Source organism: Colobus angolensis, unplaced genomic scaffold (genome assembly GCF_000951035.1).
Source record: "Colobus angolensis palliatus isolate OR3802 unplaced genomic scaffold, Cang.pa_1.0 Scaffold284, whole genome shotgun sequence".
Lineage (NCBI taxonomy): Eukaryota > Metazoa > Chordata > Mammalia > Primates > Cercopithecidae > Colobus > Colobus angolensis.
In genome coordinates this window covers 4,384,089-4,403,850 of record NW_012116088.1, presented here as the reverse complement: position 1 = coordinate 4,403,850, position 19,762 = coordinate 4,384,089, and the positions used below count along the sequence as shown (strand labels likewise).

Below are 19,762 nucleotides of genomic sequence, written 5' to 3'. Positions count from 1 at the left end.
AAGTTAGGCCAACCAGCATCTATTGCACATGTTAAAAGAAAAGCTTTACATGAATTAAATTCAGCAGAGTCTAATTGTACAAAGAACAATTTGTGAATTGGGCAGCCCTCAGAACCCAAAGAGACTCAGAGAGCTCTGCTCTGCTCTGTGGGCAGACAGCATCTATGGACTGAAGATGGAAGTGGAGTACAGACACAGCTGGATTAACTACACCTCAGCGTTGCCTTAATTAAACATGGTCTGATCAGTAGGCCACCTGTGATTGACTGAAGCTCAGCTGCTGTGATTGGCTGAGACTCAGCTATCTGCTACAGAAGTACACTCCTAAGTCAGGCTTTCAGTTAGTTTACTAAGATTGCAGTTTGTTATGTAAGAACTCAAAGTAGAGGTATCCTCAAGCCACATTTAGTTTAACACACACCTACTAAATGCACCCTGAGGGTGCTATATCAGATATGTGGTGACGAAGGGGAGGTGGATGGTGAAGGAAATGCAGTCCTGCTGACATTCCGAGATCTTACTTCTACCTGAATGCTCTGAAGCTGTTTTGTCACTGTTCTATGAACTCTGACACATAACAGCTCTAAGTTACTATTATTGGGCCTAGCTCTGCCTGAAGCACGCCGATTTCTAAAGACATTCAGAGTGAAGGTAACAATTGTAGACACCCGCTAATACAAGCCTCTGTCCGTGGAGTCCTGCAATTTCTGACTCATTGTATGTAAAAACTCATTAAAGCACTGCCCACACCAGAGAAAGGAGGCTGTCTAATTTGGAGACTGCAGACCATCCAACAAAAGAGAGTATTCCTCTCAATCCTTACTTCTCTCTCATTTCAAGGGCTCACTGGCTTGAGACAACAAAGACAAAAATGGAGATGGTATGTGCTGTCCAATGCAGTGCTCCAAAAAGCCTGAGGAAACTCATTATAAAACCATGCAGATTAACTTTAAGCAAGATAGTTGGGCATGGTGGTTCACGCCTGTAATCCCAGCACTTTGGGAGGCTGAGGCAAGTGGATCACCTGAGGTTGGGAGTTCGAGACCAGCCTGATCAACATGGAGAAACCCCATCTCTACTAAAAATACAAAATTAGCCAGGCGTGGTGGGGCATGCCTGTAATCCCAGCTACTCCGGAGGCTGAGGCAGGAGAATCACTTTGACCCGAGAGGCGGAGGTTGCCGTAAGCCGAGACCATGTTACTGCACTCCAGCCTGGGCGACAGAGTGAGACTCCATCTCAAAAATAAATAAATAAATAACTTTAAGCAAGATCAAGTACCAACAAACCCACATAAATTTATATTTGCTTATTCATTCATATAACCAAAAATGTTTTGTGCCTGTAGTCCCTGGGAATACAGCAGTAAACAAACCTTGTGCCCTCATGGAATTTACATTCTATCTTATTTGAAGTCCTACTGGATAGTTAGAATAGAGGATGAAAACATCACGGAAAAGCAAAAGATTACGTAGGTTTCTCACAAGTCCATTCTAAGTCAGTAAAAACTTAGAATTGAATTAAAAGCCATGCTTGCACACCACAATATAATTATCTTCTTGTAATCTAAGTTGGCGAATCCTCTGAACTAAGAACACTTCCTATTTGGCAGGCCCAAAGAAGGAGTCCAGAGTGAGGATGCAGCTCAGAGGACTAGTCAGAGATCAGGTCACACACACGAAGGAAAGGCCCAAACCAAGGCTATTCTCTCGTTTGACCTCACTTCCCTCCTCTGCAGTTCATGTCTACCCTAACCCCAGTGGCCAAGGGGACTCAGGAGTAATTGAGGTCTGGCCCAGAAACCTGCATGATATTTCTTTGAAATCATGTATCTTTAAAATTCATACTTTGTGTTCCAAATTTGTTTCAGTATAGAAACAAAACAAAAAATCCTAGTTTTAGGAAAAAATTTCTAGTAAGTTTGGTGTACTCCAGAGAGGTTCTGTGTTTATCTTGCAACTTCTTATTCACCCAGGGACACTTGTGCCCCAGTTTATAAAACTCTGGAACTAAAAAACTTTATAGCTTATAGTAGACTTTAGAGCTTTGAGCTCTAACAATTTATGACTAAAACATTAGAAAGTGTAAGGTGGAAAGAGGAAATGAAGTTTTCACTGTGAAAGGATTTTTTTCCTTTTCAAAAAAAAATCTGCCAAAATTTCCTAATAATCTGGAGCATTTGTGATGATGTAACATTGTATCCTTATTATCCTTTTCCTGTGCCAGTAAGGCCGGGAAGCAGAAAAACTTAACCTGTGAAATCCCTAATATGATTCTGATGTCTGTCCTGGGCTGTGGTTCTCTGTCTGTCCTAGCAGATTCACTTGTTAGTCACCTTTCTGAGACTGTGACTTTTAAGAGCAGACAGCATGTGGTTTTCAATTCTGTGTTGCAAGAGCCTGGAACATAGTAAATGCTCAGTAAATGTTGTATGCATGAGTGAGGACCTGGAACCATGGGAGATCCAACATCATCTTATGTATGATGTTCCAATATGGATATGACTTTTCGAAAACATGTCTGTGTTGAGAAGAGTGGATGATAATAGCCGCACAGATTGTTAACTGTTCCCCCACTCCCACTGAGCATTACTGCATAGAAGCCCTGGGTCAAGATGGGGGTTTTAATTTTAATACCTGAAAGTCATACCTCTCTCCCTGTCTTAAGATTCTCTCCCTCTTGCATTTTAACAAAGGAGTTCATTGAAAATGATGAGGATGCAGACATGGAAAGACAGAAGAGGAACTCAAAGGTTCGAAGACAGCCAAGAAAGAAACAGGTAGGAAGTGACAAGAAACTGTGTCTGTGTGTGTTGTCACTGATCAACAGCCTGCCTGCATCCCCAGGGCCATACAGCATCCACAAGGGCAGCCTTCCTTCTTTTGGTACCAACCTTTGGCCTGCTCTGGGGGACTGTGAGGCGAGGATGCAGATGGAATGGTCCAGGATGCAGATGGAATGGTCCAGAATGCAGATGGGATAGTCCAGGGTGCAGGAGCCTGATTCAGAGACTTACAGATGAGCCTCACAGTAAGGCGGGGGTCCACACTTGGGGCATTTTTACTCTAAGTTTTCTCCCATCTCCTGAGAGAGGAGTCTAGAAAAGACGAAAGGAGCCTGTTTTAGTGCTTCATTGAAGGCCATAGACTATGATGGGCAGTAGATGGCAGTAAAGGATTACAAATCTTGGAAAACTCCCTCTTTTTCCAACTCCAAGCCCAAATTCCGTCTTTGAGGCAGAAGCCAACTCCTTTCTCCCGAGCCTGCTGGCAGATCCTCCCCCACCTCTCCACAGGAGTTCCCCTCCTAGGCTGGGAGCGTCCCGTGCAGGGTAAATCTTTTCCAGGTAAGTCCTTGGTAAGGAGTTGTCCTCTGAGAAGGGAGGCAGGGAAGCAGCTATTGTGGATGGGAGCTGTGCTTGGAACAATTGAGATGCCAGCAGGGGAGGGAGGGGAGAGAAGCGCCATTTTGAGCCAGTAGTCACGTGAAGGGGCTGCAGAGAGGGGTGGCCAGGAGAGATGAGGAGGTCACAGGGAGACAGAAGAGACCTCCCTCCTAGCTACCCCCTTGCTCAGCATACTCATTGGGGTAATCTGGGCAGAGGAGTCACTTTCAGCCTTTCCTGCAGGCTGGGATGAAGCCGCCCAAGGGAGGGTCCAGGCGGTCGGGGAAGTACTGCCTGGCCACGTGGGCTAGCTCTCTGGCCACTCCTGCGGACTGAAAAGACCCACAGCCAAACACAGCTCTGAAGCTTTAACCCCTTCCTGTGGGGTCAGTCTGCAGCTCTGCAGCCCAGGGCCAGGGGCCATAGAGGCACTGGATGAAAAGGGTTCCAGCCCTTAGCTCCAGAGTCACAGGCACAGCGAGCAGTGGGTGACCAGTGCCAAGGCTGCCATGGAGCTTAGACTGAAGAGGAGAAAGGGGCAAGGATGGAGAAGGGAATGTAACAGCTCTCAAATGCTGAGCAATTTATGGGCCAGGCTTGGAACTTCATAGGTTGGCAGCATTGCAAGAAATGTAGTTGCACTCCAGAATCAGAATCACATGGGGACTTTTTTTTTTTTTTGTAAGTTCCACCCCGGGCCATCTATTTACATCAGCATCTCTGTGCTTTCTACAATGACTCATACATTGTAGTATCTCAACAAATGGGCTCTTTTTATTATATTTTTCTTTTACAGATAAGAAAGCAGTGTAAAAGGAAGTTAAATAACTTGCCCGAAGTCCCACAGTCAGTCTGAGTTCGGAGGCAAGCTTTAGTCTATCTGTCCTCAAAGCTGTTATTGCCAATTCTGCTTCCTTGTTTTCCTTCACTGAGAGTTTGGGGAAGGAACCAGAGGCTATTCTTGGGGGTGTCCAAAGGGTGGACTAAATATTTGCCCTGAATTACCCAGTGACACTTTAGCTGCTGTTTGCAAACTATTTGAAGTTAAGAACCAACTGTGATTTTCCCCTTTCTCTTTCCTCCAAAGTCCTGCAGAGCTCTACACATTTTACCTAGAAAAAGTGAAAATAATCACGCTTTTTGGGGATGCATTGATAATTTCACAAAAGCATTTCTAGAGAAACTCTGGGTTGGCACCTCTTCCCTGGGGGGTACCCACAGTGAATCAGGTGACGGGGACTGTGGTTATCCAGATGTGAATAGTACTAAGGCAGGTCCCCTCACTGGTGACCCATCTTCCCAAGAGTGGAACAGACTCAAATGAAGTCCTGGGAGTCTCTGAACCTCTGACCTTCTTCCTCTAGCCACCAACTGCTGTCCCCAAGGAAATGGTGTCCGAAGAGTCCCAACTTGGCAACCAGCCGGAGCCTGTGCAGGAGGAGCCCAAGACCCACCTCCTGAGCATGACAGTCCGGAGAGGCCCACGGAGTAAGTGCCTCTCTTCCATTCAGCTGGTTCGCTGGTGCTTGTTAATTGCCTACTGTGAGTTCAGCACAGAGCAGTATGGGGATTTTTTATGGGTGTTATTTTTCATGCATTGCCATTGCTGCTCCACTCACTTTATCCCAACTTAGTGAGTGACTTTCAAGGTTAATCCCTGCCAAGGAGACGGGACACATAGCTTCAGGATGTGTTTCTATAACCACATAATATTCTTTGGATGTTTGTCTCCTCCAGATCTGAAATGTGACCTTCAGTGTTAGAGGTGGGGCCTAGGGGGAAGTGTTTGGGTCATGAGGGCACAACTCATGAATGGCTTGGTGTTGTCCTCTAGTAATGAGTGAGTTCCTGCTCTGTTCGCTCATTGGAGAGCTGGTTGTTAAAAAGAGCCTGGGCAGGCCAGGCGCAGTGGCTCATGTCTGTAATCCCAGCACTTTGGAAGGCTGAGGCGGGTGAATCACCTGAGGTTGGGAGTTCAAGACAAGCCTGACCAACATGGAGAAACCCCATGTCTACTAAAAATACAAAAAAATTAGCCAGGTGTGGTGGCACATGCCTGTAATCCCAGCTACTTGGGAGGCTGAGGCATGAGAATTGCTTGAACTTGGGAGGCAGAGGTTGCAGTGAGCCGAGATCAGGCCACTGCACTCCAGCCTGGGCAACATAGCAAGACTCTATCTCAGAAAACAAACAAACAAAAAAGAGCTGGAATCTCCTCCCCTCTCTCTTGCTCCCTTTCTTACCATGCGACACACCTGCCTCCCCTTCCCCTTCTGACATAAGTGAAAGCTTCCTGAGGCCTCACCAGAGGCAGATGCTGGCACCATGCTTATTGTACAGTCTGCAGAAAAGTGAGCCAAAATAAACCTCTTTTCTTTATAAATTACCTAGTCTCAGATATTCCTTTAGAGCAATACAAAATGGACTAACAGTACATAAATTAGGGAGTGTTAATTAGAATAGAAATTAAATATGCCGAAACTCAAAGGAAGATGGAATTGTTAGGGAAGACGTATGTGTTAAAGTAGTGAGGCTTGAATCAGATGTTTGGAAGAAATGAGGGAGGTTTCTGAGGCTGCTGGTGACCCTACCACTGAGAACACCTACACTTCTCCCCCTATACATGCCTCTTCTTCTTCCCCAGTACAATGAACATCATGAATTACCTGCTCATTGTATGGAAAATGACCACCCTTCAGGCATTGCTTTGCATGAAAAGTGGATTAGACAAGAGGAAAAGTGGTTACACTTTTTAATTGTTACATAATTGTTAGGCTGTTTTCCCTATGGCAAAGTTGGGAAATAAGTAACTGTTGGAAACTAGAGGACTTTGGAAGCAAGTTGACTCTTAGATTGGAAAAATGTGGTTCTAATCTAAGAGCAGTGATACAATAAGAGCTGTTACGAATTAATAAAAACAGAACGAAAATTTATCTCAGATGGCTGTTTCTTTTTCTAAATGCTCAAAAATGTTTATTACCAAGGATTACAACTTGTCATTTCAGGCTGCCATAACAAAATACCATAGACTGGGGGGCTTAAACACCCAACATTTGTTTTCTCATGGTTCTGAAGGCTGGACATCTGAAATCAGGGTGCCAGCATGGCCGGTTTCCAGTGAGGTCCTTCCTTCTGGCTAGTTGGTGGCCACCATCTTCCTGTGTGCTCACATGATCTCTTCTGTGTGCCTGCATTGGGGGATGGGGAGGCTCTAGTGTCTCCTCTTATAAGGACACTAATCCTAATCCTATCAGGGCCCCTTCTTTATGATCTCATTCAACCTTAATTACCTCCTGCAGGTTCTATCTCTAAATGCAGTCATACTGGGGGAGAAGGCTTCAACATACAAATTTTCAGAGGCGGAACACAATTCAGTCCTTAGCATAACTATTGGATATTTAATTATTTTAAAATGAAGGGGAAAACTGCCAGAAGAGGTGGCCACCAGTCAAGGCTCTGTGACATAAAAAGTGGATTATTTTCTAATCTCTAAAATGAAGAAGATACTGTCCACTGTCACCATGGAGATGATCTATCCATTATTCCCTTCCCCCACAAAAGGCACTATGTCTGAATTGGGGAATGGAGAGGTATGGAATGGACAGAAGGCTGAGACCTGCCTCCTGGAGCCACACCATGACCAGCCAGTGTCTGGGAAGCCCTGGGTGGAGCTGAAAGCTGCTGATGAATCGGCAGCACTGATGAACCAAGACTAAGAGAAAACATCCCCAGCAGTGAGGGGTGGAGCACATGGTGGATAAGGAGCCTGTGGAGCCAGGCATCTGTCAGAAATGAGAAGTCAAAGCCAGCAGACAGAGTCAAGAGAGCAGAGGAAGTATTATACCAGTGGCATTAGAGCAGGAGACAGACAAGTAAAAAGGAATGACGAGTGCTGGGAGAAACGGCAGAGCGCAGGACTGCCCTAGGCAGGCAAGGGTAGCAAGGGAGGTGACAGAAGAATGGAGCTTCCACATATGGAGGAGTCTGCATGGGGAATTGTAGGGTGAGGAGGATTCCAGATTCAGGGCTTGGAAACACACAGATGTATGCGCAGAAAACACAGAGAAGGTCGACAGCAAGATAGAAGCCGCCATGTGTTTTATAACCTAGTCATGGAAACCACCTATCAGTGCTTTCAACATACTTGTTAGAAGCATGTCCGTAAATCCAGCCCACATTTAAGGGGAGGAAATCAGACTCCTTCTTTTGAAAGAAGGAGTGTCAAAGAATGTATGGACATTTTTACTACCACATTAATTTTTCTTTAAAACTCTTCTTTATCTCACTTTTCTACTCAGAAATCTATTATATTATATTACATAAAATCCATACTCTCTTATTTATTCCGGGCTCTAAATGCAATTGGGCCCCTTCCAGTTGCATTTTTCAGTCTTTTCCAGTGTGCTCAACTTTGATTAACTCCTTACTGGCCTCTGAATGCCTCATGACCATCTGAGCATTCCTGGGCTTTGGTTCCCACTTAAAGAGAGTTCTCTACTTAAGCTTGTGTTTGTAAAGGCAATTGAGCTGTTCCAGTTAAGACCATGGGAGACAGCTTAGACAACTGTGGGTACCAGTCTCTACCTATCTTACTCCCTTGGGCAAGTTCTCCAACCTCCCTAAACTTTAGTTTCCTTATTTGTAAAATAGGAACAATAATAGATTGGGTGAACACTGCCAAAGAATTTATACTCCAGTTGTGGGAGGGATGAGAGGAAAAAAGAAAAAAACAAATGAAGTAAACTAGATAAACATAGAGTATAGCAGGTATGAGAAGTGCTGAAGAGAAAGATAAAGAATAAGCTGGCAGGACTGCAGTGGGAGTGAGAGGATGAGGTGCATTTGTGAAAGGAAATGAGTGATCCCCAAGGAGAGAATGTTCCAGGCAGTGAGTGGTCTTAAGGCAGGAATGTGCTTGAGATGTTCAGCAACAGCCAGGGGGCAAGGGTGGAGAGTGAACAACAAGGAAAAGGAAAAAATAAAATCAGAAGGGAGGAGGGGAATTGTACCCAGCCTAGTGGGCCCTTAGACTTTTAATCTGAATTAGATGAGCGTCATTGAAGGGTTCAAGCCCAGGACTGATATAATGAGACTTAAGGCTGAAGGCTGCTGTGCTGAGAGTAGACTTTGGAAGGAGCAAGGGCAGAAGCACAGAGACCAGGTAGAGGCCAACAGCAAAAATCCAGGTGGGAGTTACTGAGGAATGGGACTGGTGGGTAGTGGAAGGGGACAAAAGAGTGTGGGAAATCTGGGTATTTAGAAGGTTAGAGACAAACCGTTATATTTCTTGACTGAACAAGAATTATGAAAGCAGGAAGGTTGTCTCCATGGTTTTTTACTTGAGCTATTGGGAAAATGGAGTTGCCATTTTCCCAATAGAGTTTCAGAGAAAGAAAAGATGGCAGAAAGGGCAGGTTTGAAGGTAGAAATTGAATAGACATGCAAAGTTGAGATGCCTGTTGAATATCCAAGTGGACATGAATGTATGGATATAGGGATCTGGTGGTTGGGGAGAGGTGGAGAGTGGAGAGGGATTCCCTGACCTTCTATCTAGAATGTCCCTTTCCCACCTCTGTCCTCTTTCCTCTCAGCTGGTTCTATTTTCTTTCAGAGCACTCATCACCTCCTGGCATTTTCCAATCAGCTGACTATCTTGATCATTAGAAGGAAAGCTCCCTGAGAGCCAGACTTTGCCTACTGTATTCATTGCTTATTCCCCAGTGCAATATTTGGAGCTTGATAAACATATGTTGAAAAACTGCCATGGGCATAACAACAAATGCTCAAGACAGGGTCCTGCCTCTGGTAACCATCATTCTACTCACTATCTCTATCAGATCAATTGTTTTAGCTCCCACATATGAATGAAAACATGTACTAGTTGTCTTTCTGTGCCTGGCTTTCTTCACTAACATAATGTCTTCCAGTTCCATCCATGTTGCTGCAAACTGCAAAATTTCATTCTTTTTTATGGCTGGATAATATTCCATTGTGTATATGTAGCATGTTTTCTTTATCTATTTATCCACTGATGGATACTTAGGTTGATCCAATATCTTAGCTGTTGTGAATAGTGCTGCAATAAAAACAGGAGTTCAGATATCTCTTTGATATACTGATTTCCTTTCTTTTGGATATATACCCAGCAGTGGGATTTCTGGATCATAGGGTAGTTCTATTTTTAACTTTTTGAGAAACCTTCATATTGTTTTCCATAACAGCTGTACAAATTTACATTCTCACTAACAGTATACAAGCATTCCCCTTTCTCTGCATCCTTGCCACCATCTGTTATTTTTTGTCTTTTTGATGACAGCCGTTTTAACTGGAGTAAGATATCTCATTGTGGTTTAATTTGCATACCCCTCATGATTAGTGAATTTGAGCATTTTTGCATATACCTGTTGGCCATTCGTATGTCTTCTTTTGAGAAATGTCTATCAATGTTTTTTGCCTATTTTTAATGAGATTATATCTGTTGAGATATTTGAGGTCCTAGTATATTAGTCCCCTTTCAGAGGAGTTATTTGCAAATTTTTTTCACATCTATTGAAATGATTCCATCGTTTTTCCTTCATTCCGTTGGTATGATGTATTACTGTATTGATTTGCATATATTGAACTATCCTTGCATCCCTGAGATGAATCCTACTTGATCATGAAGAATGATGTTGTTAATGTATTGTTGAATACAGTTTGCTAGTATTTTGTTGATGATTTTTGCATCAGTGTGCATCAGAGATACTGGCTTGTAGGGTTTTTTTGATGTTATGTCTTTGTCTGGTTTTGGTATCACCATAATACTGCCCTTGTATCATAAGTTTGGAAGTATTCCCTCCTCTGATTTTTGGAATAGTTTGAGTAGGATTAATAATAGTTCTTCTTTAAATGTTTGGTTGAATTCAGCAGGGTAGCCGTCAGGTCCTGGGCTTTTCTTTGAAGATAAACACTTTTTATTACTGCTTCTATCTCATTACTTGCTTTTTGTCTATTCAGATTTTATATTTCTTCATGTTTCAATCTTGGTAAGTTGTATAATTCTAGAAATGTATGCATTTCTTCTAGCTTTCTAGAAGAAATGTATTGGCATATAGTTGCTCATAATAGTTTCTAATGATCCTTTGAATTTCTGTGGTATCAGTTGTTATGTCTCCTTTTTTGTTTCTGAGTTTATTTATGTGGGTCTTCTCTTTTTCTTAATCTGGCTAAAGTTTTGCCGATTTTGTGTATCTTTTCAAAAAACAACTTTTCATTTCATTGATCTTTTCTACTTTTTATTAAGTCTCACTTTCATTTATTTCTGCTCTGATCTTTATTATTTTTCCTCTACTAATTTCAAGTTTTGATGTGCTCTTGATTTTGTGTTTCTTTAAGATGCATTGTGATGTCGTTTATTTAAAATCTTTCTATATTTTTTACGTAGGTCTTTACTGCTATAAAATTCCCTTCTGGTAATGCTTCTGCTATACCCCATAGGTTTTGGTATGTTGTGTTTCCATTATCATTTGTTCCAGTCAATTTTTTATTTTTTTAATATCATCATTGACCCAATTGCTGTTCTGGAGCATATTGTTTAATTTTTAGAATTTGTGTAGTTTTCAGAGTTTCTCTTGTTATTGATTTCTAGTTTTATTTTATTGTGGCTAGAGAAGATACCTGATATGATTTCAACTTTTTTGAATTTTTTGAGACTTGTTTTGTGGCCTGAGATATAGTCTCTCCTTGAGCATGTTCCATGTGCTGAAGAGAGAAATGTGTGTTCTGCAGCTGTTGGATGAAATGTTCTTTAAATCTCTGTTAGTTTCATTTGTTTTATTTGTAAATTAAGTCCAATATTAGTTTGTTGATTTTCTCTCTAAATGATCTATCCAATGCTGAAAGGGGGTATTAAGATTCTCAACTATTATTAATGGGAGACTTTTGTATTGAGATTTAGCTCTAATAATATTTGCTTTATATATCTGGGTGTCCCAGTATTGGGTGCATATGTATTTACAAGTATTATATCCTCTTGCTGAATTGACCCCTTTATCATTGTATAACGATCTTGTCTCTTTTTACAGTTTTTGTCTTGAAATCTATTTTATCTGATATACATACAGCTAGTCCTGCTCTTTTTACATTTCCATTGTGTAGAATAACTTTTTCCACTCCTTTATTTTCAGTCTATGTGCATCTTTACAGGTGAAGTGAATTTCTTATAGGTAGCATAAAATTGGCTCTTGTTTTTTTTTTTTTTCTTTTTTAATCTTTTTAATCCATCCAGTCAATCTAAGTCTTTTGATTGAAATATTTAGTCCATTTATATTCAACATCATTATTCATAGGGAGGGACTTACTACTGCCATTTTCTTATTTGTTTTCTGGTTGTTTTGTTAGTCTTCTGTTCCTTTCTGTCTTCTTCCTGTCTTTCTTAGTGTATAAGTGATTTTCTCTGGCAGTATGTTAAAAATGTTTTGCTTTTTATTTTTCTTTGTACTTGTTACAGGTTTTTGCTCTGTGGTTACCATGAAGCTTGCAAATAACATCTTATAACCAGTTATTTTAAGCCGATGACAACTTAACTCTGATCACAATGAAAAGAAGAAGCAAAAACTGAAAAACTCTCTATTTTAACCCTGTCTCCCCCGCTACTTTTTTATTTTTTGTTGTCTCTACTTATATCTTTTTGTACTGTCTATCTCTTAACAAATTGTTGTAGTTATTTTTGATAGGTTTTCTTTTAGTCTTCAGGCTAAAGATATGAGTGATTTAAACACCACAATTACAGTGTTAGGGTATTCTGTATTTGTCTGTGTGCTTATGTTTACTAGTGAGTTTTATACCTTCAGATTTCTTGTTGCTCATTAGCATTCTTCTCTTTTAGATTGAAGAACTCCCTTTAGCATTTCTTGTAAGATAGGTCTGGGGATGATGGAATCCCTTGGCTTTTCCTTGCCTGGAAAAGTCTTTATTTCTCCTTTATGTTTAAAGGATAACTTTGCTGGATATAATACTCTAAGTTGGAAGTTTTGTTTGTTTGTTTCTTTGTTTTCTTTAGCACTTGGAATATATCATCCCATTCCTTCATGACCTATAAGGTTTCCACTGAGAAGGCTGCTGCCAGATGTATCAGAGCTACTTTATATGTTACTTGTTTCTTTTCTCTTGTTGCTTTTAGGATCCTCTCTTTGTCCTTGATTTTTGAGAGTGTGATTTTTATAGATCTCGCAGTAGTCTTAGGGGAGTTGAATGTTTTGGTGTTCTTTGACATTCTCATACCTGGATGTTGATATCTTTCTCTAAGTTTGAAAACTTGTTATTATTTTTTGAATAAATGTTTTACCCTGAGCTCTTTCTCTACATCGTCTTTATGGTCAATAACTCTTAGCTTTTTTGCCTTTGGGGCTAGTTTTTACATCTTGTAGGCATACCTCATTCTTTGTTATTTTCATTTTTCTTCTCTGACTGTGTATTTTCATATAGTCTGTCTTTAAGCTTACTAATTCCTTCTTCTACTTGATCAAGTTTGCTGTCAAAAGACTCATGCATTTTTCAGTTTGTCAGTTGAATTCTTCAGTTCTAGAATTTTTGCTTGATTTTTAAAAATTATTTCAATCTTTTTGTTAAATTTCTCCATGTTATCTTGAAGGTCCTTGAGCTTCTTAAAGACAACTATTCTGAATTCTCTATCTGAGAGGGCACATATCTCTATCACTCCAGGAATGGTCAGTGCCTTATTTAGTCTGTTTGGTGAGGTCATGTTTTCCTGGATGTTCTTAATGCTTGCTCATGGATGTCTGGGCATCAAAAAGTTAGATATTTATTCCAGTCTTCGTAGTCTGGGCTTGCTTGTAGCCATCCTTTTTAAGAGGGCTTTCCAAAAACTCAGAGGGGGTTGAATGTAGTTATCTAAGCCTGAGGCCACTGCAGCTGTTTCAGTACTAGGGGAGCCCTAAGTCCAACAACACTGCAACTCTTGCACATTTCTAGAACACAGCTTTGATAAACTTAGGGAAGATAAGAGAGAATTCCCTTGGTTCCTAGGTGAGGTCTCTTGCTCTCTTCCCTCACTTTCCCCAAAGCAGGAATCTTTCTCTGCACTGGGCTACCTAAAGTTGGGGGAGGGTAATGTGGGAATTCTTGTGGCCACCACAGCTGGCACCTTGCTGATCACACTTGCTGGGTCACATCTGAATGCTACAGGCTCTCAGGCTAGCATGGAACTGGGCTTTTCCACAACCCACAGCCACTACTGGCTGGCTGTCATTGTTTATTCAAGGCCCAAGACAACTTTAGTCAACAGGTAGTAGATCCTGCCAGGACTGGGTATATCCCACCAGAGCAGCAGATTCCCATCTGGCCCAAACTGGGTCTGGAAACACTTTTCAGGAGCAAAATCCTGGAATCGAAGACTTCAGGAATCTGCCTCATGCTTTATTTTACTGTGGCTGAGCTGGTACCCGAATTGCAAGACAAAGTCCTCTGTACTCTTCTCTCTCCTTCTTCCAAGTGGAAGGAGTCTCTCTCCACACTGCACTACCTGAATTTAGGAAGGAGTCACGAAGCACTTCCATAGTTGTTGAAGCTGACGTTTCACTTGGTTGCATGCCAAACCCACTGCCTCTGAGATCAGCATGGCACCAGGGCTTACCCAAGGACTGCAGTCTTTGTAGCCTGACTGCCACTGCAATTTATTTAGAGAAGTAGACGATTTTAGTCAGCTGGTCATGAGGCTGGTCAGGACTCGGGTTTTTCCCACTGGGAAGAGGGGAGGATTCCCCTCTGGCCCAGGATTGATCTAAATGCTCCCTCCATGGGCGCCAGCAGAATTCTGCTCAGTATTGTGTTACACTGTGTCAGCACAGCACTGAGTTCCAATGCAAAGTCCCACACTCACTTCACTCTTCCTCTTCCAAGTACATAGATTCTTTCTCTGTGCTGTGCTGCTTGGGCTTGGGGGAAGGGTGGTGCAGGCAATGCAAGACTGCCCTTCCTACTCTCCTCAATGCATCTTTCCTTGTTATTATGTTAATACTAGATACTGTGATCACTCACCTGATTTTTTGGTTCTTATAATGGTATTTTCTTGCACAGATAATTGTTCAATTTGTTGTTCCTAAGGGAGGGATACTTGAACAGAAGTTTTTAAGTTTGGTATAGCCCCATTTGTTTATTTTTGCTTTCATTGCCTATACTTTGGGTGTCACATCCAAGAAACTATTGCCAAATTCAATGTCATAAAAATTTCCTTTTTCTACTAGAAGTTGTATAGTTTTAGGTATTATGTTTAGATCTCTGATTCATTTTGAGTTAATTTTTGTATATGATATAAGGTAAGGGACAAACTTCATTTTTTTTCCATGTGGATTTCCAGTTTTCCCAAGATCTTTTGTTGAAGACTGCTCTTTCCCCATTGAGTGGTCTTTATACTCTTGCTGAAGGTCATTTGACCATTTACTCAAAGGTTTATTTTCAGGGTTTCAATTCTATTCCATTGGTCTATATGTCTGCCTTTTACTAGTACCAAACTGCTTTGATCACTGTTGCTTTGTAATATGTTTTGAAACCAGAAAATGTGAAACCTCCAATTTTGTTCTTCTTTTTCAAATTTGTTTTAGCTCTTTGTGGTCCTTTGATACTGAATAAGAATTTTAGAATGAATTTTTCTATTTCTGAAAAAAAAAAGCCATGGGGATTTTGATAGGGATTGCATTGAATCTATAGATAATTTGGGGGTAGTACTGACATTTTAAAAATATTAAGTCTTCCAATCTATGAACACAGAATGTCTTTACATTTATTTGTGTCTTTAATTTCTTTTTTTTTATTTTTATTTTTTTATTTTTTGGAGACCGAGTCTCCATTCTCTGTCACTCAGGCTGGAGTGCAGTGGCCAGATCTCAGCTCACTGCAAGCTCCGCCTCCCAGGTTTACGGCATTCTCCTACCTCAACCTCCCGAGTAGCTGGGACTACAGGCGCCCACCACCTCGCCCGGCTAGTGTTTTTTTGTATTTTTTTAGTAGAGACGGGGTTTCACTGTGTTAGCCAGGATGGTCTCGATCTCCTGACCTCGTGATCCGCCCGTCTCAGCCTCCCAAAGTGCTGGCTTGAGTCACCGTGCCCGGCCTCTTTAATTTCTTTTAACAATTTTTTATGGTTTTGAATGTACAAGTTCTTTGTCTGCTTGGTTAGATTTATTCCTAACTATTTTATTCTTTTCTATATTATTGTAAATGGAATTGTTTTCTTGATTTTGTTTTTGGATTGCTCATTTTTAATGTATACAAATGCAACTGATTTTTCTGTGTTGATTTTATATCCTGTAGCTTTGCTGAATTATTTATTAGTTCTAAATTCTTTATTAGTTCTAACAATGTTTTTGTGGAATCCTTAGGATTTCTATATACAAGATCATGTCACCATGAACAAAGATAATATTACTTCTTCCTTCTCAATTTGGATGGCTTTCATTTCCTTTTCTTGCCTAATTGCTCTCAGACTTTCAATACTCTGTTAAATAGAAGTGGTAAGAACAGGCATTCTTGCTTTGTTCCTGATCTTACAGAAAAAGCTTTCAGTTTTTCACCACTGAGAATTGTGTTAGTGATGGGCTTTTTGTATTGCCTTTATTTTATTGAGGTAGTTTCCTTCTATACCTAGTTTGTGGAGTGCTCTTATCATGAAAAGCCATTAAATTATAAAAAGCATTATCAAATGCCTTTTCTGCATCAGTTGGGAAGATCGTGCACTTTCTGTCCTTCATTCTGTTAATGCAGTGTATTACATTTACTGATTTTCAAATGTTTAGCCCATTCTTGCACTCCCCTCCCCTTTTTTACATGTTAAGGGGACAGTCGCATGTTTGGAAGCATGCTGCAGGTTAAGACTTGGTAACCTGAGCTAACATTAATACTCTATAAATGGATCATGAAGCTCTTCCTCATGACCAGCTTATAAACACTACTTACTTTACGTGAGGTTTCCAAGGTGGAGCCTCAGATTCAGTAGTCTCCTCAGCCACAACAAGAAAGTTTTTGCTCACAGATGGGTGCTGAGAAAGCCATGGGACTTTTTAAGCTTGTATGGTTCAATTTTATTTTTCTTCTCTAAGCACTTACTGGTTTACCTGAGGCTTTTACCCTCGCAGAGTAGGGGATGGAAACAGTGATAGACAGACAGGCAAACAGATGATGAATCTGACATCTTGAACTCTGAGAACTTAAGACCGTGTTCTAAGTTAGGCAAAAAGCTTGCAGGCATCGTGCTAAGGTCTTTACATTCATTATGTTATTTAAATCTCAGAACAGTCCTACTATCAGGCATTGTTTCATTTATTAAGAGACTAAAGTCCAGAGAAAACCAACAGCCAGAAGTGGTGAGGCCAAAATTCAAACTCCAATATGTTGACATCCAAATTGCTGCACTCCAGCATCATTCCATAGCTTTAGACTGAACCCTCTTTGCTCTTTGGAGCTGATGGTTTACAGTTACCCATGGAAGGTACAATGGCAATGCTATGACCCAGCCAGCACTGTCAACAGTGAGTCCAGAAACCCACAGAGGAATCTTAACATGGTGCATGAAGCAAATTTAGAGTGTTCACCAGATCGATAATCTGACTGTGCTTCATTTTTTAAAAAACAGAATGATACTCAGGTAGATCATCCACCTATCTCTGCCTCCCTAGAACAGCCTGTTTCCTGTTTGGGGTTTTCATTTATTTGTTTGTCTTATTCTAACTATTCATCTCTCAAAAATCAATATATACATGTCACCCCCTTTGGAAAACATCCCCTATTCCCCAGAGTAAGCTGAGTAGATATTTTCTTTGCTCCCATGGCCCTTGCGCCTGAGTGAGTATCCAGAGGCATCTTTTCATTGGTACGCCTCCTGCCCTCCTTCACCAAACTAGCAGTCCTTGAGGGCAGAGCCTGACTTTCAGCTCTGCTTAGCATAGTGCTGGCATGCAGATGGCACTCTGAGTGAACAGTATCTCCAAGTGGCCTCTCTGCTTTTCCTTCTAGGCATTGCTCTGCCTTAGGTGTGCTTACTTACCACCATGCCCATTGTGTCTTTTCAACCAAGTCTGCTCAAACATCTGGATCCACATGTTTGATTACTCCTTTGACCTTTTACTTCCCAAACTTCTCATGAGTCTGGGCTGCCCCTCAGTGATACCAGCCCAGGCCCTCACCTTGAACCTGTGACCCTCTGTCCTACAAGGCTCCAAGTATTGTCAAGGTCAGGCTGCATTTAGAGACACAGAGACCAGCACCCCTAACCTATGGCCTCACACACTGCTTCGGGCACATGCCTGGAGGCGCCACCTCCCTAATGAACCACACCACAAACCCATGCAGTGAAAGCTTGGCTTCTAATCTGCTCTTCAAACATATATATAGTCATGACATTCCAAATAAAGAAAGCATTTCACTGAATGTGGAATAGTTCCAAATAAAATAAACATCTAGTTTAAAAGTACACACATTCCCCCATGATTTCATCTTGCACCATCTCTTGAGGGAGTAACTATCACACATTAAGTAGTTTCTTAGGAACATAAATTTCTTCATTACTACCATCTGTTTTCCATTCATTCATGTTAGTTTCTCTGATTAAACCATCATTTCGGAGCCAATTTGTCAGTATTGGTGGAAAAGAAAGTTCAGAATCCAGTGAAATATGATGTAAATGAAAGGAAATAAAGTGTTTATTTTAGGTATACTTTTTAATAGTCGTGAGGACCTGGAGAGACTGGCCTGGGGTTGGGGAGAATGTTATAAACCACAGCATGAGACATAGAGGGAAGCTGCCTGAAGGAGCCGGGCCTTGGGAGTTACCTTAGTGCCTACCAGCTGGAGAATGGGATGAACATCCTAGTCCAAGAATACACACTGGAGAATGTAGGAAATGCCAAGACATTCACCAACGCTGCCGTTCACTACCTCACACAATACTGGGAAGACTAAATTAAAGTACTAATACGTATAAATAAATATTACCTATTGTTAGTTATGAGGAAAGCCAAGGCCACAATTACTCTGTACTCAGTCCCAATTCCCTACCCTCCTTTAAAGCAAACAAACAAAAAAACAAAACTTCTTTAGAGCAAAATTCTTTCAAACTCATTTTTTCTCATTTTTGTCTCCGGTCCTCTCTTGAAATCACTCCAGTGTAACTCACACACCCACCCATTTATTGAAAATGTCCTTGCCAAGGTGACCAATGACTCACACATTTGCTGAATTCAATAGTCAGTTCTTAATCTTTAACTTACTTGACTTTCACAGCATTTGATGGCGCTCAGCATTCTCTCCTACTTTTGCACTTGGCTTCCAGGACTCCATTTGCCTGGTTTTCCTTCTGCCTCACTGGCTGTACCTCTTTCTCCTTTGCGTGTTCTTCTTCACATCCCGACAACTCCATGTTGGAGCACCCTAGGCTCAGTGCTTGGCTTTCTTATCTTTATCAATACTCGATTATTGTTGTCATCTCAAGACTTTAAATTCAATTTATATACTGACCAGTTCCAAATTTTTATCTCCAGTGTGGACTTATTCCAGACTAAATATGCAACCACATACTCAACATCCACTTTTGCACATCTAATAAGACAATCCATATCTTTGGCTTATTGAAATATAACTTACATACCATAAAATTCACCCATTGTTAGTGTACAATTTGAGGAATTTTTGGCAGATACATAAACGTGCAATATCACACTACAATCCAGTTTTAGAATATTTTTATCACCCCAAAAAGTTCCTTTGTGCCTATTTGCCTCCACTCCTAGCCCTAGCTCTAGGCAAACACTGATCTGGTTTTTATTCCTGGAAGTGTGTCTTTTCTGAACATTGCATGTAAATGGAATCATACAATATGTAGTGATTTGCACCTGACCTCTTTCACTTAGCATAATGATTTTTGAGATTCATAAATACTGTAGCATGTATCCACATTTCAATTTCATTTCTTTGGTTGCTGAATTATATTTCATCATATGGACACACGACATTTTGTTAATTCATTCACCTGTTGAGGGACATGTGGATTATATTCAGTTTGGTGGTATGATCCACAGTGTTGCTGTGAACACTTGCAACATGTCTTTGTGTAAACTTATGTTTCCATTTCTTTTGGGAGGATTCCTAGTAGTAGAATCTCTGAGTCATATGATAAACTTATGTGTAGCTTTTTAAGAAACTGTTGATACACTTTTCAAAGTGGCTGCATCATTTTACTTTTCTGACAACAGTGTATGAAAGTTCCAGTTTCTCCACATCTTTTCCAACACTTGGTATTATCTGTCTTTAATTATACCCTTTACAGTAGATGAATAGTGGTGTCTTGTGCTTTTAACTTGCACTTCCCTCATGATTAATGATTTGAGT

General features: G+C 40.9%; 1 protein-coding gene across 2 annotated transcripts in view; it reads left to right on the top strand.

The window, feature by feature from the left end:
- CC2D2A (coiled-coil and C2 domain containing 2A) overlaps positions 1–19,762 on the top strand; it is a 136,235-nt gene that overhangs the window by 6,171 nt on the left and 110,302 nt on the right. The window contains exons 4-5 of one of the 2 annotated variants that reach the window (XM_011948833.1): positions 2,696–2,779; positions 4,750–4,873. In XM_011948833.1, coding sequence (XP_011804223.1) covers positions 2,696–2,779; positions 4,750–4,873 — 208 coding nt within the window. Of the gene's footprint in view, positions 1–2,695; positions 2,780–3,235; positions 3,347–4,749; positions 4,874–19,762 lie in introns of those variants that run through there. The other variant, XM_011948834.1, reaches the window with a different exon arrangement.